This window comes from Rhinatrema bivittatum, chromosome 11, assembly GCF_901001135.1.
Source record: "Rhinatrema bivittatum chromosome 11, aRhiBiv1.1, whole genome shotgun sequence".
Taxonomy (NCBI): domain Eukaryota; kingdom Metazoa; phylum Chordata; class Amphibia; order Gymnophiona; family Rhinatrematidae; genus Rhinatrema; species Rhinatrema bivittatum.
Window position 1 is genome coordinate 46,316,607 of NC_042625.1, and position 24,810 is coordinate 46,341,416.

General features: G+C 43.6%; 1 protein-coding gene across 2 annotated transcripts in view; it reads right to left on the reverse strand.

The window, feature by feature from the left end:
* ZDHHC8 (zinc finger DHHC-type containing 8) overlaps positions 1-24,495 on the reverse strand; it is a 73,674-nt gene extending 49,179 nt beyond the window's left edge. Inside the window, exon 1 of one of the 2 annotated variants that reach the window (XM_029619989.1) lies at positions 24,350-24,495. In XM_029619989.1, the coding sequence (XP_029475849.1) occupies positions 24,350-24,453 (104 nt within the window). In that variant the 5' untranslated portion in view covers positions 24,454-24,495. Of the gene's footprint in view, positions 1-24,225 lie in introns of both variants that reach the window. The other variant, XM_029619988.1, reaches the window with a different exon arrangement.
* Positions 24,496-24,810: the final 315 nt, after the last annotated feature.

The window sequence follows — 24,810 nt, forward strand, 5'->3', positions numbered from 1 at the left end:
AGAAGTGGAATGTGAATGGCACCACCCAGATACTGCCTAGAGCACGCCGTCCCTCCAAACTGGACAACTCAGCAAGAAGGAGAGTGATCAGGGACAACCAACAGGCCAATGGCAACTTCTGAAAGAGCTACAGGCTTACATGGCTAAGACTGGTCAAAGTGTGCATGTGACCACAAAATCTCAAGCTCTCCACAAGTCTGGCCTGTAAGGCAGGGTGGCAAGAAGGAAGCCATTGCTCAAGAAAGCCCACCTTGAATCCTCTATAATGTATGCAAAGGAACACTCAGAGCATACTGTAGCCATGTGGAAACAAGAAGATTTCTGGTCGACTGTAAAGCGTTATGTTTGGTGCAAACTTAACAGAGCATATCCCCTTGCAAATATTGTGCTTACTGTGAAGTATGGTGGTGGTAACATCAGATTATGGGCCAGTTTCTCATTGGCTGGGACTACCATACCTGTCAGGATAGGCGGACAATGAATGGGGAAAAATATGGAAACGTCCTTGAGGAAAACCTGATGCCCTCTGCAAGAAAGCTGAAACTGGGATCCAAGTTTCCCCATTAGCACACAGCCAAATCTGCACTGGAGTGGCCCAGTCAGAGCCCCGACCTGGAGCCAATCCAAAATTCGTGGCATGACTTGAAGACTGCTGTCCATCAACACCCCCTGCAGACACTGACAAAGCTGGCACAGTTTTGCAAAGAAGAATGGTCTCATATTGAGAAATCTAGATGTGCAAAGCTGGTGGGGATTATTGCCACTAGCGCTTACAACAAGTTTTGACTTGGGGGATGCAGATTTATCCAATTGCTGGATTTCATTTTGAATAGATACTTGCGTTGTCCTTCAGCAGATCACATTTGGCCCTGAAAGGCAAAGGAGTATGGTGTGTTGAGGAGTGGAAAAACTTCCTTATTTAAATGTATGCAAGTCTGATGCACTGGGACCTCAAAATGTGGAAAATGTTCAAGGAGGTGGAGCCTTTCCGTAACCACTATATATGTGATGAACAAAATCCACAAAGAAATGCATCAGCAGCTCGAGGAATATCACTGGCTTAATCTTAACATCTTTCCATTAATGGTCTTAACACGCTTAACAATATTGCGCAAAGCGTCCAGGAAAACAAGTTACAGGGAAATCATTTCAAAGCCCAGCTGACCTGGTCCACCAGCTCAGCCCAGGAGCAAAGTTCAGAACACAGTGACCTTCAATTCAAGATATCAGTTTTTATGTGTTAAATAATAATTTAATAGATGCTGTGAGCAATCTTTCTTACCAACTAAGAGATCATCCTATAAACAAAAGGTTAGTCTCTGCAGTTTTTTTTTCCCAGCCAGTGCCAAGGGGGGGGGGGGGGGGGTCTCTTCCTCCCATCTGTGAATCTGTTTGTTTGTTTGCAGTGGATACAGGGGAATCTGCAGGCCTGTGAGCAGCAGAGAAGCCCAGAGATGGTGTGACATCAGCAAATTTGATGCCTGCTGTGGCACATAATAGCATTGCACAGTCTTGCTAAACATTACATCTATAAACTGTTGCTAAATCTTAAGCTTTTGGAAAAAAAAGGAGGAGGGGGATAGATTACAACATAAGGAACTCCATCAAGGGATTTATTTTCATCGGTGGCTAAGGGAAAAAAAAAAACAACTTTTGATAGATCGTTTGTAATGAAACTCAGAAGACAGCATTTTGCAAGAGTAGCTTTCCTGCACTCAAAAGGTTGATCCTCTTTATAAGGGACAGGAATTCAAGGAGAAATCCTGAGAGCTTGTGTGTCTTCATCCAGCCCAAAGTCTCAGAAAGATGGCCAGATTTGTCAGGCAAGGAAGCCAGTGGAGCGTGCAGTGACCCACACCCAGCAGCAACAGCTCACATTCATGTGTTTCTAGGGCACCCAGCCGAGCTCATTCTAAAGCACAGAAGACAAGTTTTAATATTACCGTTTTGAACTGGAATCAGTTTAGCAAGATATGCTCCCAGAGTACCTCGATATGGATTGGTTTTAATGAATAATTTTTGTAGACTATTCAGCGCTTGAAACCAAATCCACCCTGATCCCTTGCATTTACAAGGCTGGAAGAATGCACTGTCCCTTTCCTGGTTTCTCCGCATTCACAGCAATAAACAGAATTTAACCTCAGCTTTGCTGACATTTCATTTTTTTTTTTTTTTGCCCAGACACCCCCCCCCCCCCCCCCCAAACAAAAAAAAAACCAAATAAACCAGGGGGGCTGGGAATATGGGCAATTAAGATTTTTTTTTTTTTAAACATTGCAGAGTAAAATGCAAGCCAGATCCACACCTCCCTTCTCTATATCCTGAGCCTTGTAAATGGACAAATATCCAAAGATTTTTACAACTGGTGCTATTTTTTCTCAAGCTGCAAGAGAGAAATCTGGTCTGGCCCAGGGACTGTCTGGCTTCATCCCCGAGAAAAAAATTCAGTACAGGATTTTTGCAGATCCTCAAACAATATCAAATGATTTCATCAATTCTTGTTATCCTCTGGGATGAGGGAAACGTCTCTGCAGCAGCAGGGAAGGTATTAAATCTGATCCACCACTGCAAGGACAGTGAGTAATAAATCGAGAGCCGGGTGATAGGATCATTAATTTTTCAGTTCTTTAACCACAAAGATTTAAGGATTAAGGCCTGAGCTACAAGGTAAGAAAGCAGTGTCTGGCATGCAAGATTAATTTAATGCTGGCAAGGAATTATACAAAAGAAAGTTTAAAAACGGTGACAAAGTTATAGTGCCGAATTAAATAATATCAAAACATCCATTGGCTGTTGCGAATTATCTCCATTGCCTTTCCTGGAAGGTTAGGGCTATTAAAAGCGATCAAATATGTTAACAATTCCTTGTTTGAGTAATGAATGGTTAATGGGATTGGCACAGAGTTACAAAGGCTTTCATCCCAGGTCACCGGTTCAAATCTGGCTCAGGTTGTAGCACCTGAAAGTCATACAGGATCCAACCAGAAAATGTCCTGTGTTGCCCAATACCTTACCCCCGTCAGCGACATGAATTATGAATGCACTCAATGACATGATAGGAGTGGAATAGAAATTTTTAATAAAGTCATAGCCAAGAAGGATATACGTGCCTTGTTGTGATGGCAGTTTCAGTGATATAGACTTGTGCTCTGGGGACTGGACTGAAACCACCAGATAAAATACAAAACAAAACACAAATCACTTTAAAAAAAAAACCCCAAACAAATAAACGATCCTGCCCACAGGCCCAGCATTGCAATTAATCATGGTCAATTCAAAGGATGGTGAAACAACATCAGCTATATGCCTCCAAACTAACAGAGGAAAGCCCTAAAACTGAAAAAGCCAAAAGCCGGTTTAAAAAGCATGGTTTCCACAGCTTTTCTGAAGGCGTGACACTTTTTGGAAGCATGTTCCATACAGTCGGGTCTGCAACCCGAAAAAACCCGTTCTCTAGCTTTGACCAGATGTACCACCCGAAACGAATGGATTTCCAGTTCCCGCACACTGGAATGATCAAGATGGTGTGTAGAGTTACAAAACAGCATTTATCCAGGGTGTGCTTTAATTATTGTGAAAGAACCTATGTACCAGTGTCAGAACCTTATGTTTAATATGCCACTATAGTGGCAAGCAAGGGAGTGACTTCAAGACTGGGGTGGTGTGTTCATACTGAGCAGTACCAGTTAATAGCTATTTTGTATCATCTGCAACACCTTCAATAAATATGATGGGATCCCCCAATAACAGGAAGTTACAGTAGTCTAGTCTGGAAAGAACAAGGGCCTAAAAAACCATCCTAAAATCCTGTGGATTTAAGGAGAGGCTTCAATCTCTGTAGCAGCTGCGGTTTAAAAAAAGGAGGATTTTACAACAGCTTTGATCTGGGTCTTCAGGGACCGTGCAGAATCTAGCATCACTCCCAGATTGTGCACAACTGCTCATACCTTAATGATACAATTCTCAAATTGAAAAAAGGTCACTTGCAGGAAGCCTTCTCAAAATGGCTCTCTTAGCACTATGGCCAAAGATTGCAGAGACACAGAAGCTAGATTACCTCCCACCCTAGAGCAGGGTTAAGGCAAACTGACAAAGCAGTGTAGGGAAGTTGGCACTGTTGCTGACCATGGGGGTGTGTGTGTGTGTGTGTGTGTGTGTGTCTGTCTGTCTGTCTGTCTGTCTTGCTCTGCTGCTGCCCGTACCTTACCTGGGGTGTGTGTAGCATGCACTGCCACTACTTGTGCTGAGGTAGTGTGTGCATGCAAACCTCACCCAGTTTTAAGAAGACTGCATGCATGAGGAGCCAGTAAAACTAAAAGCAGACAAAGCAATGGTGCTGGATGTGATGCAGCCAAGAGTATTAGGGAAGTTCAACTTTTTTTTTTTTTTTTTTTTTTTTAAAGAGTCAGGAGTGGGTCCAAAGGACTGGAGACAGGTAGATGTGGCTCCTCTTCACAAAAGTGGAAGGCTGGAAACTAAAGGCCAGTTAGCAGCGACCACGGAGGTCAAGCTAAAACAAGAGGGTAATGCAGTTTCTGGAATCCAATGGATTACAGGACTGGAGGCTGCATTTGATTTTTGGTTTTTTTTTTTATATTCCACCTTTCAGCATTTCAAGGTAGGTCACATGACTTGAAATAACCAGAAATCGAGCTCTCTCTTTTGCTGGACCACGCATATGGAATAGGAATTCCCCAAAGCCGCCCCAATAATTAAATCCTTGAAAATGCAACTCTTTCTGCATGCCTTCAAAGACTTTGGTATTACAGCACACTACATTTTCAAACAGATTTTGCTTCTTTGCATCTGTTATTCTTAGTTATTTTATTGCTTTTTGTACACTTTTATGTATGTAATTTTGTAAACTGCGTGAACTCCCCCAGAAATGTGTGGTATAGAAAATGTTTTAAATAATCAACTTCTTTGACTGGGTGACCAGAGAGTTGGATCACAGAAGAGCACTAGATGTAATGTACTTGGATTTCAGTATGGCCCTTTGACGCAGTGACTTACAGTATAAATAAACTGAGCACCCTTGATATGATCCCTAAAATGACTGAATGGGTTAGAAACTGGGTGAGTGGGTTACTAGTGGTGTGCCACAGGGAATGGTCTTCAGTCCGATTCTGTTCAATATTTTCGATATTGTGGAAAGGCTATCAGGAAAGGGATGATTTTCTTTTTCCATGGATGATTTGCAATAGGGTAGACATGCTGGAAGGTGTGGGAAACCATAAGGAGCGAGCTGGTCTTTTTACTCCATTCTTAGTTTGTTTTTATTATTTTTAATTTTTTTTTTTTGTATGCTGCCATACAGTGAAGCTTGAGGAACAGTCTAGAGTCTGGAAGCTAACATTTAATGCTAAAGAATGTAGGGTCATGCATTTGGGTTGCAAAACCCCACGGGAGCAGTACAGCATAGGGGTGAAGTTCTGTGCAAAAAACAAGAACAGGATCTGGAGGGGATTGTATCTGATGACCTTAAGGTGGACAAACAGGTGAATAAGGTGACGGAAAATGCCAGAAAGATTCTTGGGTGCACAGAGGAATAGCCAGCAGGAAATAGGGGGTGATACTGCCTCTGTACAAACCTCTGATGAGACCTCATTGGGAGTACTGTGTACAGTTCTGGAGACTGCATGTTCAAATGAATGTAAACCAAACAGTGCTGGTCCAGAGGGTGGCTACTAAAATGGTCTCCATCATAAATCAAAGATCTAGACATGTACACCCAGGAGGAAAGGGGAGATATAACAGACATTTAAATACCTCCAAGGAATAAATACACAGAAGGGGAGCCTCTTTCAACAGAAAGAAGGCTCTAGAATGAGGGGGTCATGGAATGAAGGTGAAAGGGGTAGAGTCAGGAATGATCTAGGGAAATATTTCTGTATAGAGAGGGTTGGTGGATGCGTGGAACAGCCTCCCAGAGGAGGTGGTGGAGACAAGTACAGTATCTGAATTCAAGAAAGCCTGGGATAAACTCGGGGGATCTCTGAGGGAGAGGATGAGACTATAAAGCTGAGCAGGGGATGTGGCTAGGTCCTATAGTCTTTATCTGCCGTTATGCTCTAGGTGTCTACGTAGCTTGTACGTTGCTGCCTGTGCTGTAACTCTTATGGATATAAATGGAGAGTTTTATGTTCACATGCATGATGTCCTCTAGTAAAAAGTTCAATGCCTTGGTTTGATCTGCCCCACACCCAGTACGGTGCTGGTTTGCCTTTCCTGAAAGGAGAGAAAACTTAGCACTCTGACACAGGAGTCTTATTACAACAGACCAGTGCATTATCAGCTCTGGGCAGTGCCAAGCTCTGTGCCCTCAGGACTGCAAATATCATATGGAAAGCTGCCAAACAGTCATCAGGGAGAGAGCAAAAGACAGCTCATTTCTACATTGCTATGCAATACTCCTCCTCCACATCGCTAAACAATGCATGCTCTGTCCATGTGGAGGGCAAATCCTCTTCCCTCAACTGTACTTGAGTAAATCTACGCTGCAACATTGGCCCTCTCCCCGTCACTCCTGTGAATGTTAATTTTGTTGCCTTATCTAATGGACGGTTGACATTCCACCTCAGAGGTGGTTGTGTACATATCCTTGAAGCATTAAAGTTCTCGGGGCAGAGTGTTCATCCTCTCCAGGAGCACACAGTCTCAAGAACAGCATCTTCCTTCCCCCACAGGTCCTTATCATCTCAATGTCCCCTTTCCACATATAGGCATGCAAGCTGGTTCCTCACTTTATGGACAGTTACTTTGACCTACACTCCTAACAGCCTGGTGGGCACTATTTAGAACGGATTTGGAAAGGGTCCTGAAAGAGAAATATACTAAACAGATGAAAGCCCTCCTGCTTTGTCCAGAGAATGATTTTAAGAAACTGGAATCAGACTGCATTGGAGCTTTTCAGAGAGCGGAATAAGTAGGTTTAGTACATGGGCTCATTTAAAGAGTTTATTACCCAGGGATATAACATTTAAAATATTCCACATTATTTCCTGGACTACCAAAAATATGCTGTAATTACTAAATGATCGTTTGAGAGGGGGGCTGGTACTGGGTTTAGTTTATTAGCTTAATATACTGCCTTGCTACTATAAATCAAAGCAGTTTACACAACAAATAACATTCAGCAATAGAAACAATTCATTTTCTAAACATATGTACAAAACAATGAAAAAAACCCCAAAACATCCAAACATACATCTTAAAGTAACTAAACTAAATCTAAATAAATATACACCAAATGTAAACTAGAGAAATCATAGGGCTAACTACTCAGAAAATGCAATAGGAACAGTAAGGTTATTTCATGAATCCACGCTATTTTTGAAAAGTTTTTTTATGCAGATCTCCAGAGGCATTCAAAAGGCTGATTTCTTTTTTTTTTTATATTTGAAGCTTTTTTTTTTTTTTTTATTAAGTTTAACAGCCATTCAAATACAATAATGTAATCAAACATATACATCAACTTATTTGAGGAACAGCAACAGTGATAACCTAATCCTCCCCACAGAGATTGCATAGTGTTGTCAATTAGCAGCGCATGATCACCATCCCGAAAATACATTTCAGCAAAAGTCAGGTCAAGAATACAAACATTAAAATATCATGAACTATAGCCCTATATCAGAAGAAGTACTGGTTGAAATGCAATGAAGAACAGAAGATAAAGCAATAATAAAGTCACATTAAAAGGAGCATGCCGTCAGAATAGTAAAGGGCCTATCCCTTCAATAAAAGGCAAAGAGAGAAGGCTTTCGTCCACCACAGGAGAAGTGAGAAGACAGGTATCGAAAAAGGAATAAAAGTTGAGAGAGGAAGGAAAAGAAGCAAATGCTAGAGATCTGCAACTCTGCATGTGCCCCTCAAACTCGTAGTCCCTGGCATGCAAAGAAGTCAGTAAAGAAGGCCCTCGATTATGGCAGACAGCAGTTAAGGATGCCAAACGATGGCGTGTTATGTAGTTGAAAAGGTGGCGGATTGGCTTGTTTCCAACACTTAGCAACCACACAGCGTGCTGTAATATAAACCTGCAAACAAAATCGCTGTTGGTGTTTTTCTAAACCAGGAGCTGGTAAGTTTAATAAAACATACCGAGCCTCAAGGGAGATGTCCACTCCCAACAAACTTGCTAGCCAATCTGAAACTTGCTTCCAAAAGGGAATTATTTTATTACATTGCCACCAAATGTGAAAAAAGGTACCCAAAGACCCACACTTTCTCCAACAGATATCCGAATGAGTTGGAAACAACCGGTGGAGTTTATCTGGAGTAATGTACCAAAAGTACAATATCTTGAAACCATTCTCGTGTAGTTGAGCCATGCAAGCATATGCAAGATCCCAATCCGTTGGATCTAGGGACGTCTCTTGGTCAAAGTCCCACTTCTGAATATACTGAAAGGGTTCTGCTACAGGTCCATTAAGAAGCATATATAATTTAGATACTAGACCTTTGATGGTATTTGATCACAAAAGTTTTCAAGCAAAGATTTGCCCTCTCTCAGGTTATTTAACCTCTGCTGAGAGAGTTAATAAAATGCTTAACCTGAGCATATGCCAAGAAATCTACTGCCCCAAGATAATAAGCTTTCGTGAGGGTATCTAAAATTAACAAGCTGCTGTGCCCTAAAAGATGCCCAATAGTGATAATCTCCGCCGCTACCCAGAATGTAAAAGAACTAGTGTGGAAACCAGCTGGAAACTGCATGTTATGAAAAAGGTAAGTATGGTGGAAATAAGCATGGTCACCAACTAGTTTAATCTTCCATTGCTTCCACACTTGCAATGTGGTGTGGAGAGGAAGCAATAGACACTGTAATGGGTGCCAGGAAGATCGAGGCTGCCATGGTAAAGCACCTATCGGCATCCTTCCTATCAATGACTGTTTGAAGACCACCCATTGTTTTACTGATTCGGTTTTAGAAAAATCTATAAATGCTCTGAGCTGAGAAGCAGCATAATACCATTACAGATTGGGTACCCCAAGGCACCCTGCGCCTTCAGCTGAAAGAGGAGCGTACATGCTATCTGTGGAGGATGCCACGCCAAATAAAATCAAATATTTTTTTCTGCCAAAGGTGTAAACGTGCTGTGGAAATAAAGATTGGAAGTGTAGAAAACAGATATAATAGACGTGGTAGGACATTCATTTTCACTACAGCAATATGACAGAACCAGAAAAAGCTGCCCCTCTGCCAGTTCTCTAAGTCTCTATCAATGGTTTCCATTAGGAGAATATAATTAAAACTAATCAGTTCTGAAATTCAGGCTCCAATGTGAAACTCCCAGATATGTAAGCGAGACCCTGGCCCATCGGAACGGGAATTGTTTTATATCATATACTATTGGATCTGGCAGATTAATATTCAAAAGCTTGGATTTATCAAGGTTAACCTTGAATCCAGAGACTCCACCAAACACTTCCAGCTCATTTGAAACCCCTTTCACTGAAAGCTAGGATCAGACAAAGTGACAAATAATGACAACTTAAAATGGGAATTACCCAAACTGACCCACTTAATCCGAGGAGACAGTCTACCTCTGGAGGCAAAAGGTTCCAAAAACAATGCAAACAGTAAGGGGGAAAGAGGGCAGCCTTGTCTACTACCTCTACCTATATTAAAGCTTTTCCCATACCCACCATTTATTTTCACTCTAGCTTTAGGGAGTTCATATACATTTTACTAACCATTGAAGAAAGAAAGGTCCAAAGTTCATTTTCCATAAAGTTTTAAATAAAAATGACCAATGGACTATGTTGAAAGCTTTTTCAGCATTGATAGATAATAAAACAGAAGGAATGCTTTCCCAAGCAACCCATCACATGAGGTCTATAATTTTGCGAACATTGTTGGCCGCCATATGTTGAGGATAATCATGACCTGGTCGGAGTGGACAAGCGCTGGGAGAAAGTTATTTAATTGCAAGGCCAGAACCCTTGCTAATATTTTCAAATCTAAATTTATCTACAAGATGGGTCTATACAGCGGCAGATTCCCGATGAATATCGGCCCGGGAGATACCACATGGTCTGCTGAGCACGGCTCTGTCCCGGCTGCGCTCAGCAGACCACGTGACTAGCGCGACCGGCCCACCGGGGATGCCCGATCCCCCGATAGGCCAATCCGCTCCTGGGTCTATATGACCCGCAAAAGGAAGGATCTCGACCTGGTTTTGCTATAACTGAAATCCCGGCCACATTAAAATGCTCAGGGAAAGAACCACCATCTTGTATAAAATTAAACATGTCAGTCAGGGACGTAACTAAAATATGAGATAGTTGTTTGTAATACCCACTAGAAAAAACATCTAATCCTGACGACTTGACAGACTTAAGCTTCTTTATAACCTAAAGAACTCCAGAGTAGTAATAGGGCTGTCCAAATGCTGTTGTTCCTGTGAAAGCGAAGGCAAGGAAGTACTCTGAAGATATTGGTCAATATCCATGTCATTAATGACAGCACTCTTACTATAAAGAGAGGCACAGAACTGGATGAAACATCCCCAGATCTCAGCTGAAGTGTTATGAAGGTTTCCTTGTATATCCTTAATTTTAGTTATGGAACTTTGAGCCACTTGGGCTTTTAATTGCTAAGCTAAGAAACAACCAGCCTTATTACCCCCTTCATAATGGGCCTGTTTGGCCTTAACTAAATGAAATGCCAGCATGTCCTCATCAAGACTTTGTAATTCAGATTTGGCACAAAACGCCTACGGTAAACTAAATTTGACTGCTTAAGCATATGCTGGTGAGAAAGGTATTATATTTTGGCCATCAAGGATAACCTTTTCCTTTCCTTTGCCTTCTTGCAAGAGCCTTTGAGACAAGAACACCCCTCGCCACTGCTTTGGAACATTCCATATTACTCTTTTGGGGGTACAGGAATGAGCATTTAACTGAAAATATTCTTGTAAATGATCTCCCAGTTCCTTCACAAATAAATCATCTTTAAGTAAATGCTCGTTCAGACGCCAGTAATATTGTCCCCAGTCCTTAAGAAGGAGCAGATCTAACCAAACAGGAGCATGGTCTGACCAGGTAATGGTACCAAGCTCGACACTGGTCACCCAAGATTGCAAGGTTTTATCTACTAAAAAATAATCGATGCGTGAATATATTGCGTGTGGGGATGAATAAAAAAAGTGTGGAAACCTTTGCCTCCATATGTCCATGAGACTCCAATCAAACATAATAGAAGACCCTCCCTTTCAATGTGGTGCTAGTAGGATGAGAATTATCTAGCCTCGGTCATAGGGTGAAATTAAAATCTCCACCTAAAATAACAAAACCCTCCCCATAATAGTCTAGTTACTGCCTTAGAGAATGGAAAAATGATTCCTGGTCATGATTAGGGGCATAAATGAACAAAAGTGAATACATCCGTCCCTATATGTATTTTTAAAAGAACATATCTACCAAATAGATCTGAGAGCTGAAATAACACCTTCTGCGCCAATCGTGAAGAGATCAAGATACCTACACCCGCAAATTTCATACCTATGGTACTGGCTGCTAAAATTTATATGGGTATTCCTTGAGTGTCAGCAAATACTCATATCTTTTTCACAAGTGTGTCTCCTGTAGAAAAGTAATAACTTCTTTGTGGTGAACTAATTCCTGAGAGAGAAGAAATCCTCTCTTAGGGGAATTAAGACCCTTGACATTGAGAGATATTATTCTAGCAGACATGACTATAGAATCAACAATTTAGCTGCATAGGTAAAATTAAGAACCCAGTATACTTGAATTCAAAAGTGAAAAAACGGCTCCCTGACAAAAAAAAATAATGAAGCAAAAACAAGCTGGCAGAAACTCCATCCCCCAATATCCCCCCCCCCCAACAAACCACCGATCCGCCCAACCCATATGGCGAATCCCTCCACAAAAGAGGCTTGCTGATGAACCAAGATAAACGCCCAACCTCCCCACCCTAATTAGCATCAAATATTAGCTTAAACTGACCATCACCATAAATGAAGAATAAAATGCCTAATATATGTGAAAACATATGTACCAAATCATCCTACACATAATATATTAGGAAAAGACAGATCATCAAACTTCAGGAGTAGTAAAGAAGCAAAGAGCAGAGCAATAAGTTATGTTCTCAGCCCTGATAGAGAGCGCGGAGCATGACTCTTCACAATGGCACCATAGCCGCCTCCCTCTTATCCGGTTTGGTGCCAACTTGGAAAGGAATCAATCGTCATCACAGTGGTTCCTGCATTTGAAATGGTAAAAGTAATAGGCAAGTCCACTTGTTTGAAGACTAACTCCGCTTCAGAAAGGGACAGTATCCAAAAAGAGGTCCCCTTAAACACAAACTGGAGAGCAAAAGGAAAAGCCCACTGATATCATATGTCCTCCGTGCGCAATGCACCGGTAACTTCCCTGAGATCATAGCGCTTGTGGAGCGTAGTCGGGGCCAAATCATTGTAGCTATTCTATGAGCTTCCCAATACCAGTCTGTTTTTTCTCTAGCTGCTTCAACGATACTTGACTTTTGAGAAAAGCGCTGTAAGCATAGGATGATATCTCTAGAACTATTATCCTGTTTGGGCCCAGAGCTCTATGCACACGCTCAGTTTTAATTTCTTAAAATCATGGCAAATGGAAGTAACTGTAAGGCCAGAATGGCCGAAGAGAATGAAGGGTACAGATCGCAGCTGCCATAACTTTACAGTCCGTGAACTCCTGTTTCAGGGATCCCACTGAATCCTTATGTTACAGCAACTCAAGCGGTTCTCCAAATCTTCTATTGTATCTGTTAGGAGAGAGAGAGATCATTTGAGCACAGATTTGTGTTGAGTACTTAAATTATTGTCACTCCGTGATGCTCAACTCGGGAATCTAGCTCATCCACTCGGTGCCCCATCGCTGTGAGATCCTCTCGTACCTCCGTTATAGATGTCAATAAATCAGATTTATGTTGCCGCATATCGGCACGGAGCTCGAGAAACCACTCCCATAACTCCGATCTGGATGGTAAGTCAATTGACTCTGAACCAGGTTGTAAAGCAATTGAAAAGGTCTCCGAGGTTCTTCCTTTGGGATCCTCCACCATTTTTGCGGGCTGCTCTGCATCATCACTATGCAGGTCGGAAGCATGGTTGCTGAAGGAAAATTGCTTCAGGTCCGTTGTTTTTTCCCTGATAGTCATTGTAAAAGATAAGAACCGGTAGGGAAGCAATGGTACTGAATAAATCAGACTAGAAATGATCTGAGGTGATGGAATTGAGAGCTAGAGGATGAGAGTTTTTGAGTGAAGCATCCATCTTGGATCGAAGCGTTACAATGCCCCCCCCCCCCCCTCAAAAGGCTGATTTCTAACCTGATGTCGGGAGGAGAGGGAGGTCCTAACTGGGATGAACAAAGATCGAGCAGGACTGTAGGGGGAGCAACAAGGTCAGCCAGGTAGCTTGGATGCCCTCAGTGAAGGATTTAAAAACCAGGCATAAAATCCTGAAAGCCTGACCTGTCTGTGGCCCTCCAGGACCAGAGCTGTCTACCTCTGTTCTAGACCAATAAGACCTTGAAATGCCAATGCAAACCCTTGTGTTAAACTGCTTAGATTACCGCAATGCGCTTTACCACTAATTTTCATTAAATGACTGCAGATAGCTAAAATAATCTTTGGGTCTAAGAAACCTGACCATGTTACTTTTTTTACATGAAATTAGATTGTAAGCCTTGTGGAATAGGGAAATACCTAGCCAAAAAGTAGAATATAAAAAAATCTAAATTAAAAAATAAATAAGAGTTGCACTAGTTACTCGTCTTATGCTGAGTGAAATTGAAGCTATCCATAATGAAATGGACAAGATCTATCTGCTTGCACAGTCACCATTATATGCAAATGTGTCTCATGCATATTTATTGTCCTGTTTGTGGCACTCCAGGACGGGAATAGCCTGTCCTTGTTCTAGAAAGAATAGTAGTGCCCATTGTCCTATTTGGTGACAGAGATTCTACAAACCGGAGGAAAACGAAAGGTTACTTTTCTGCAGTGTGGGGGAGAGGTTTGCTATACAGACAGACACACTGGAGAAGCAGGTATGTGAGCGTGCCCTATCTACGACAAAGACACTTGGGCCCTGATTTACTCAGCTTTTTCCCCATAGACACAGAATGGGGGAAAAACTTTCATGAATCAGAACCTTAATCTACAAACTTTAATATCCTCTCACTGGTGGGGAAAGTCCATCAAAAATAATGGGACAGAATGAGCCAGATGCTCTTGTGCCTCCACACCACGTGGACATAAGACCACGGCTCTGCCACCCCCTCACTTGCATCTGGCTCCCACCCCCCTGCTAATTTCCTCCTACCTCTGATAGCCCACATCCCTGGCCTCCCCGTCCCCTTAACCCACAGAATACTGCACTCTTTAGGGGCAGGAGCGTTGGCCATTTGCTCCATGCAAAATGGTGCCTGCCAAGCTGTAAGCGTACCCCGCAGGCAATCTGCCCATGCCCTGGAGGGACACAGCATGCACTACTGACCTCCAGCGCATGCACAGAGAGGATGCTGGAACAAACATACAAACCCCACCAGTTCAACAGCAAAACTGCCTTGCATATTGAGAGGAGCTTCTTAACAGTCTCTCAATAAAAATAATTAGATTTAAAAGTCCTCTTTGTGTATTTCCTAATACTATGCTCTTGTGTTTTCTTAGGTTGTGTGTTCTGTGTGTTTATTTTGCTTTATTTTTTTGTTTTTTTTAATTATTACATATCGGTGAAAAAAGTTCTCCACTGATCTAGTGATACAGTGCTCTTGGAAGAAAGAAGTTTCTTTCTACCACTCAGAAGGAACATCTGTGGACATTATGCAGGAGTCATGCAGGCTGTCAAGCCTAGAATTGAGGATATTCATTTTTCCCAGATTGCAGTAACTGGGACGCACCATCCCCTGACCTTAACTAAAAACAATGCACCTTGGGGGCCCCTGCTGGCTACAGGAAGGTGCAGTGTACCCTGGTTTACTTCTTCCTTATCATCTGCCAGACTCGTCAGCCAGTAGTCAAAGAATCAGTTGCACCTAGGTCTAGCATCATTGGCGCAGCAATTTCCTCCTATATCCTAGGCTTCCAGCTCAATATGAAGAAGCCTCAGTGGGCCATGGATCTTCTTTTACAACTACCTGGGGTCATTTTCTTCTAATGCCTCCACCTAGTCCAGCCATTACACTGATGATGGTCCTTGGCCAGGGGACACAGATCACAGCTCCCTACATAGCAACTCCCTCCTCCTCAGTCTCCCTGCAATCGCCATTAAACCCCTGCAGATGGTTCAGAACGCCGCCGCCAGGATTCTCACCAGCTCAAACAAAAGAGAGCACATCACTCCCATCCTTCAGAAACTCCACTGGTTACCCATCAAATTTAGGATTCTTTTCAAAGTCCTCATGATGATCCACAAGGACATTCACAACATCTCCCCCTTTAAGCTAAGCATCCAGCTACGTCCACACACACATCAGTCAGACCTACCAGAAGAGCCTACAAAGGCACTCTCTATGCCCCCCCTGCTAAAACCTCCTTAAGGAAGCGAGCCTTATCCACAGCGGGTCCCACCCTCTAGAATACTCTTCCGCCGGATCTCCGACAAGAACTCTGCCATCAGACATTCAAAAAAAAAAGTAACTTAAAACTTGGCTCTTCAGTCAAGCCTTTACCGGAGAATTAAGCTCTCTCTGAAGCCGCCTCCCAGACTAGGTCATGCCGCACGCTCGAATTAGTCCTCCCAGCCCTCTTCAGGGGCCCCCCCCTTTCAAACCTAGCCTGCACTTCTGCCCCCTTCATGTTCCTGCCACCCCTTATAGTTCTTCCCCTTATGGCATCCCGGTTCTGTTTGATTTTAATTCCATTATCCTACCTGCTCAAGTTAACCTGTATTTATCCTGTAACTCAGCAGATATCACTTCACAGCCCAAGGCTCTCCCTTAACGAGCTCCTCAAGTTGTGAGCCCTCCACCTAACACTCAACAGCCTCCTAGGCCTCCTGGTTCATTACTTGATTGTAACATAATAATAATTTTATCTGCTCTGAAGTTACTTATTTCTGTACGGAAGTTATTTACCTACTTGATTTAATTGTTGATTTAGTGTACTGAAGTTATTTATTTACTTGATTTAATTGTTCCGCGTTTTAAATGTAAATGTTCCTTGTATCGCCCCAAGCGACTGTTCTGTTTTCAATGTAAACCGGTGTGATCTGTATTCCATACAGGAACGTCGGTATAGAAGAGATCAAAATAAATAAATAAATAAATAAATAACCCAGTACATGGGCAACTCGAACCTGGACACCGGGTGTTGCTGTTAAGTGAAGGCCAAGATTCCCTCACTGGGCAGCTGGGAATCAATTCTGGATCCACCTTATGGCAATGCTGGCGCTGGGCCGGCCCATGTCTGGAGCGCTCAACTCTTTCAGTGCTGAGCTGGAGCAGAGCAGGCATGTAATACCTACAGACTCCATCGAGTGGACAAAACCACAGTCCTGTACCATTCATTGCAGCTTTCCTAGGCACTGAGCTTTCTGTGATTTCATCTAATGGGCAGAAGCACTAACCTGACAGCGTAGTTTTCTCATTAATTTCAAGACTATATAAAAGCACATTTCTCTCCAGCTGCTGGAGGTCCAAATGCTGAATCTTTGCTCTAGTGAGGTGCCCATCAGTTAGTGAAAAGAAACGTTACTGAAAGCCCACAAGAGGTTAAAGATCTCCTGGACAGAACAAATAATCCACCTCTCTTCCTTCCTGACGCCCCTTTACTTTTCCTGTTTTGCCTGTAGTCATGTAACTGTTTCAGTTGGAGCCATTAACGGCGAGTAATCAAGGCTGGTACAGACGGAAAACCCACACAGGCTCATACTTTCTGTAACCCAAGTCTGGCTGCGAGCAAGAGAGGCTCCAAAGACAAATTCATCAGGTGCAGGAAAGCTAGATTAAAATAAATGCCCCTGTTTTCAAATGGGCCCCAGCGACACAAGAAGATAAAGGAATCTGCGTAGGGGAGCCTTGAACTCGTGTCCCAAGACTTCTCCCGACTCGCCAGCCATCTCAAGCCAACAGCTCTCACTCGCTTTCTTCCTAAAAAGTCAGCCACCGGTTAGAAAAGAGCTTTTACTCTGCAGAACATCAGGAGCCAGAGAAAAGTCACACAATGACACAAATCTCTCAGCTGGTACCATTACAAGCTTCAGGCCTCATTTACTAAGCTTTAGTAAAGCAGGCTCTCTGTCTACAGGGGAATGTCAGTTTACCTTCGGGTGCCTGATTGTCACACTTTGCACGGAATTCCCCAGCTTCCCCAGCCACTGGGCTCACTCCACTCACCTTCTGCACCACAGCCTGAGGTTTTCACTTCTGTGTGCACGTATGCTCTGTTCTAGCACTTACTGAACCATAATCTAGGACAAACCTTCCACGGTTCATGCAAACACATTCTTGCATTGACCGTGTGTGGCTGCTTTTTGTCTTTCCAACTTAAAAAAAACAAAAAAAAAGCTTAGTTAACTAATTGAAAATTAATTTTGTTTTAAAGAAATTATATTCTAGGCCTGCCAAAGTGAAGGAGGAAGAGGAGAATGCGTTTAGTCCTGAACCATATTAAGCAAGATCTGTCCTGGAAGAGAGGGAATAGGGAGGTGGATTGAGTGGGTATGCAGAATTACATCACAGTCACACGTTATTGCTACCTGGGAGGAGGATTACCTACCCCTCTACAACAGGGAATTATTTTTAACAAGCCACTAGCTCCCTTCACTTTCTCAACGCACTTTGTTCTTGACTGCATCTGTGATGCTCCGGGGGGAAATGTTCACTGCGAAAGCTGAGGAGATCACTGGTGATCATGTTTATTGTCTGTACACCAGGAATATAACACAGAAATGGCCAAAAGCATTCTCCTGCCTCTCCTCTCCTTTCCATTCACCACAAGGGATTTTTTTTTTCTTACCTCACCAGAGAAATAAAGGCTCATAGGCCTGCTCCATGGAAACTGCTCAGCACATCTAAAAATAGGTTTCATTCTAAGACTGATACAGGCAGGGCTAAAAACAGTTTGCTTCTTGTGTCTATAAAAAACAAAACAGAAAAACAAACTACAACTGTTTTTCATGCATTGTCTATTAAACAGAGTCTGAAAGACTTATGGCCCTGGATCCTGCAAGCAGTATTTCCGGTGCTGTAGTTCTAGACTCCAGGAAACTGACTAGCCTTGGACTTTCAAATTGGCAGCCACTGCAGTCTGGTGAGCCATCTGGGCCAGGGGATAAGTGCTGTGTGGTGTAGGGGTTTCCGAAAGTCATCTTTGAGACCTTTTCCCCTTCCTCTATCCAAAGATGTTGGGTTTTCAGGATAACCAAAATGTAAAATTATCCTTACCTGATAATTTACTTTCCTTGAAGACTGCTAGACCAGTCACATTACAAATGGGATTTCCCCCTCCACCACCAACGCAGACAGGGGACACACCTTTTTCATGACCTCACTCAGGGGTATAAAGGAGGTGTGGCCTTAGCAGAAACCAGTAGCTTCCTGCAAAAGCTCTAGCTCTCCCCTTCATACCCTGTTCTTGAGCATATTACCATGGGGGACCGATTCCCGAATGTAAGATAAGAGACGGATGTAGGCAAGAGGTCACATCACTTGTACTTCACTTGATGCCCTTAGTCCCCCTGGCCCTCCTCGGCCTTGACTTACTGGGCAGGATGCTGACTGGTCTAGCAGTTTTCAAGGAAAGCAAATTATCAGGTAAGTATAAATTTTATGTTCCTTATCATCCTGCTAGACCAGTCATTACAAATGGGATGTACAAAAGCTCTCCTTTAGCCAGGGTGGAAGAAGACAGAGCTGCCTTACCAATCCTGGCCTCAAGGGCGGCAACTGACTTAGAACATATGACCAATTTTTGGGGTCCTAGAAGGTGCAAAGATGACCATGCTGCTTCCTTGCCAGCCTTCTACTATGATGTTAGTCTTAAGCGTACCTGCTGAGAGCAATAATCCACTTGGGAGACTGTGAGTAGACTATTCCTCCACTCATGCAGCAGGGGGATTGCATTGCCTAACTTTTTTTTTTTTCCCCAGAGAGCATCCACTAGCTGCAGGGCATGCACTAAGGTACTGCAGTAGGCGATACTTGCGCAGAGATGTAGCCCATTAAGAAGTTACAAGCTCTAAAATAGCTGAGCCTGTTATCTTGGCCTCCTCTGCTAGGTACCAATTGATCCCTCTGCTTGCAAATTGTCAAACCCACGCTGAGTGACGTTTGAGCCTTGTAGTATTCTTACAGGCTCTACCCAGCATGCTTGGGGCTCTAGGTGTATCACACAACTGTAGCATTTAATGCTATGGAAACCGCCAGGACAGAAGCCTAACAGCAGGAGCTCTACCTTCCCCTGCAGTGGCTGAGCAAGCTGCTACTTTCCTCTCTCTAGCATGTATAAATCCATAAGGAAGACTGGCTCAGCCGCTACTTACCACCTCCAGACAAGGCTCCTGCCTGCTGGTAGCTAACCCGACTTCTGCTGCTTCTTCATCCTAAGAGAGGGAGGCAGGGGTGGAGAGAGCAAGTGTGTCTTGCAAGCATCCTGGGAATCTGGAAACCATTCTCTGTAGATAAGCAATCACTATTGTGCTCTGGAAACACTACAGCTCCCGCAGGGTACAGGGCCGGGCACAGTCCTCCGGGAGTTTCGCAGGCAACTGGGAGGGACCCCCGTGACCTCAGGCAGGGCCTGGGAGACTGCTCCCACTGAGAAAACCCAAGAGTTCAACCAGGGCAGGGTCTGGGAGACTGCTCCCACTGAAAGAAGTAACCCCTAAGGGTAATCATCCCAGGAACAACAAAGATTCAACCAGCCCAGCGGACACCCTGCCTCTGGGAGCTGCTTCATCTTCACTTGCGTCATTGCTGGAGACAGGGGACTACTGGTTTCAGCTAGGGCTGCACTTCCTTTATACTCAAGTGAGGTCATGAAAAGGGTGAGTCCCCTGACTGCATCAGTTGTGGAGAGGGGAAATCAATTTGTAATGACTGGTCTAGCAGGATGATAAGGAATATGCAGTTATCATGGCTCTTTGACCAGCCATATGCCAATGCATCTCATGAATATTAACCATGGTCTAGAAGAGCAAGCCTGGGCAGTGGCAGAAGTAGGGAGCCTTTTGGTTCCCTGTTGGTAGAGAAGGGAACCGAGGCTCGGCCTCACGAGAAGCTTCTCCTCCAGCGCTCAAGCACCAGGCAGCCCTCAGCATCTCTTCTCATCTCTCATCACACTGCTGGCTGAAGAGGCAATAAGCCAATATTTATTTATTTAAAATAATTTATTACCTACGCCCTCCAATGTTCAGGGGCGGGTTACAAAAATACTATCATATATCAGCATCTGTTAATCGCCCACCTGTAATTAGGGAGCTAGCACCTTTGGTGATCAGAAAAAGTAACAGGATAAGAACATGGGTGTTCAGGAGAAAAATCACCAAGAATCAGTTATTTCCATTTCACACTAATGGCTGCATTGCTACCATAATTGGGTGGGATAAGGAGGGGTCGTCTTGTAAACATCAGAATCTTTTCAAGATAATGGACTCAGAACTCAGCGCTGCCGAAATGGATACACAGCACCGTAGACAAATCAGAAAAGGAAGTCCTTTGCCCTGGCTCCCTCACACTTTTACTAGTGGACTGGTCTTGCTCGTTTCTTGGCTCCTTCACCTCCTACCATGGTCTTTTTCCTAAGGTTTCCTTCATGCTAAGCATGTCTAGAAAGCTTTAGAAGGCAACCAGGAGCAGCGAGCTCAAAAACAGCCCCTGAACTACTGAAGCAAAGAGCCACTTTTTTCCCGGAAGTAACTTTCCTCTCTAGAGAACCATGTGATCCCCCCAACCTGTTGGGGGAGTAGTGGAACATGACTGATTCATATTTGGATGAAGCAGTGTGGCTATTGAGTTAGACTTCCAATAAGGAGCAAGCTTCAAGCAGAAACTGAAAGAAGAAAATGGCAAACAGCCTGTGCAAAGTACCACGCTGTAAACTCTGCCAGCACAATCACAGGACCCCACAGTTATCCCCATGGGAAAGACATTGAACCCTATTCATGCTGCTCCTCCAATACAGTGTGTATTACTCAATGCAGAAAATGCAACAGAACAAGCCAGAAGTTACAAGACAAGAAAAAACTACACATCACATCACAGAGAAGAGCAAGGTAACAAGTTTAGGGCCAGACCACAGCATCAGTGGCCCTTATCATCAGGAGTCAACAAAAAGGAAATTCAGAACAGCATAAGATCAAGAATTTGAAGTTAAAATAATCAATCACTTCAATACTATTTATTTAGTAAAATTTGATAATCTGGCATTCATTTCAAACAGAAATATCAGTGGCGAGAGGGAAGAAAGGGAATTGGATTCAGAGGTCGGCCACACAGGGCCCCGACTTTTACGGTCCAGGATACTTACACACAGATATTAGGGACAAAGCACAGGACTACTTCTATGTCAAAATTAAAGCACGTCAAGCGGCATTATCAATTATCAAGAAGGCTGTTCACCGCGTAAAAATGCTGCTAGAGGTAATTTTGTTATGGGTTTTAGTGTAAGAATTACTATCCTTAACATAAGGCTTGGGGTAACCTGCATGGAGCACAAGTTACTGCCCTTAACATAAACATGGGGGGAACGTACACGTAGCGGTAGTTACCACTCTTAACAGTAACATGGCATAGCCTACATGAAGTGGCATTACAGCCATAGGAAACTTTCTGGGCAGACTGGATGGACCATTTGGTCTTTCCTGCCATCATTACTATGCTACAACCATAAATGATCACAGCAATGACACTAATCACCATTCTAATCCCTCCCTCCCCAATCCTATCCAATAAAGTCCCTCATTCTCCAGCAAACACCTCCCTTCCACAACACTTTAACCAAATCAAGTCTCAATCCCACTTCAACAGCTTCACTCACAGTGCCAAGCTTTAAGTTTTTTCCCTGAAGTTCAAATACTTATCTTCCTCAAGCAGCTCCAGTAGGAGCGAATTTCTCAAACACTGAGGACCCATACAACTGAAGGCCTGTATCGTGGCAGATCGGAGGCGTGCCACTGCTAATGAGCTCTGAGCACCAGCAGCACCAGGGTCCAAGCAGTCAACCAAAGTTCAGAACCCCAGAACGTGAGCATCTGTGAACTAAAACCTGATCCAGCCTCAACAGGAAACCAACAGAGCTTAGGAAAAAATCAGGGTAACATGATCACTCTGCTTTTCTTCCAGTTAGCAATTCTGCAGCCGTATTTTGCATAAAAGGGCTTAAGGACCTGAGTTTTGCAGCTGTGGTGGCAGAGGGAGAGGAGTGGCGTTAACTCCCTTCCAGAAATAATTTTTTGTTTCTCTTTAGATTTTTAGCCATCCTTTCCGATTAATGATCAAGGCAGCTTCCAGCATTATTAGTATTCAGGTACCTTACCCAAAGAGCTTAAAATCTAAGTGGCTGCCTGAAGCAACCGGAGACAAAGTGGCTTACCCAAGGTCATGACGACTCAGTGGGAGAAGTGGAATTTGAACCCTGGCCTCCCTGCTTCTCATCTCTAAGTACTAGGCCACTCCTCTCTAACATCTTCTTACCACTATAACATATCCCCCCTCTTGCCCTTCCCCTCCCCTCCCCCCCCCCCCCAACCATTTTTAATGTATTCTAATATTCGGATATCTTTCTTTGATGCCCTTGAGGAGTTCTCTTTCAATTGTGTGCATGTGTTTTACACTAACATGCCCAGAAACATGCAGATAATACCACCTAGGGTTTCCCATACCATTCCTGGTGACCCCTGCAGCTGGTTGGGTTTTCAGGATATCCACGATGAATATGCCTGAGCTAAGCATGCAGGCACTGAAGACCCAGACATGGAAATTTCTCTCATACATATTCATTGTGAATATCCTGAAAACCTGATTGACTGGGGGGGGGGGGGGGGGAAATCATGTATGTCCGCAAAAACTTAAATTCCATCCCTGTTGCTAAGAAACCCAAATAACCCCCACTTCTACTACACTCTGCTCTTGAGAGCTTGCAAAATGAAAATAGACATGACTGGTAAATATCTGATAACATTATAAAATATATATTGCACATTCATTACTTTAAATGGATGCAATTCTGGATGTGTGCATTTTTTTTAATTGCAGAGATGTGCATACAAAAAGGATTCACTGTATATGCAAACAGGATAGTGACTTTGACTACATTGTTTGATAACAAGACCAGGTAGAGAGTCTCCTGTTTTACAACAGTTTAGCATAGCTGAATGTGCAGAAATAAAAGGCTAATAAACAGAAAAAAAATGTAACTGAGATTTTTTATGGGGCTAACAATACATTTCTTGACTAGCTCTTGGAAGCTAGCAATCCCTTCTTTGGCTCAGAGCAAAAAAAGAGGACATTCTGCCTGAACGTCTCACCTGTCCTGACACTGCCAGACAGCTTTCCTGGTTATTGAATCCCAGGTCTGACAGCGCCAGACAGCAAGGTCAGGAGCCACCTGAAACAGCTTTTGGTTCTAGTGTCCCATGGAACTGCATATATTTCATTCCATCTGCTGACAACTTCTGATGCACTGCTATTTATTAAAACCCCTTTGAAAAACAAAAACACAATTCCAAAGCCTTAAGCAACATTCTGGGGATGGGTTTGTTATATTCCATAGTCTAGCAGGGATCCGGTTTAGTAAAAAACCTGCCTACAAGAAAAAAAAAATACACAAAGTGCCAAATAACTAAAATACATACATTCAAGAATTTAAGCAGAGAACGAGCTCACATATCAACCAGCGCATTAGAAAACCCAAGCTGCAGAATACAAAATATACATTTACCTAAAGGAAAGCATAAACTGCAGATGCCTGGAGACTGGAAACCTGCACCCAGATTCTCAATAAGTTATCTTACAAAAACGAAATCATGCAGCAGAAATGAAAAGTAATAAATGCCAGTCTAGACAGCCAAATGTCAGAGGAAATCCACAACCCTCGTTTAACCAGTGACCCAGAAACCATCAGAACATCATCTACCACAGGCCACACAGCTCAGCCTCCATCACCCCCACCAGGCAGCACCGATTTCACTCCCAGCATCAAATCCCCTTCTGCCAAATCAAACAAGGCTTGCACAGAGTGGAGAGAAAAAGTTAATGAGGGCTGTCACCCACCATAGAGTAGCAGGCGAGGGAGCCGAGCGGCAATCAGGCCTGGGGGAAGCTCGGCTCCCTCCTGCAAACTTCGGCAGGCAAAATGCAGCCAAGCCCGCCCGAGCAGGGCAGAGCAGGGACTTACGTGAAAACAAAAAACAAAGTGCTGGATCCCACGAGTAAGGCAGCGGCGGTGGCGACCGGGATGTATTTGGTGGGTTTAAACCTCTTCGCGCTGCTGCTGGGCATCCTGTAGCTCACACATCCCTGGTTTTCTTCCAAGCGGAGGGGGTGGGGAGAGGGAGGAAGGAGGCAGCGGGAGAACAGCTGACCTCCAGCACAGGAAATCCCACCCCAGCCCGGCCCACGCTGCCGCTGCGGTTCGGCGGCTTCTTAAGGTGGAGCTGCAGCAGCGCCTCAGATGGTACAGGGCAGGCAGGGAGGGAGGGAGACAGATGATAGCCGCATGCAGATTTGGCATCCGGGGAGGGGGTACCAACAGGGAACGGGGATGGAGAGATCCCGCACACAAAACGAAATAGGGATTACTGGACACCGGGATAGAGCAAACATGGACTTACCAAAGTCTTGTTTTATGAAGCTATT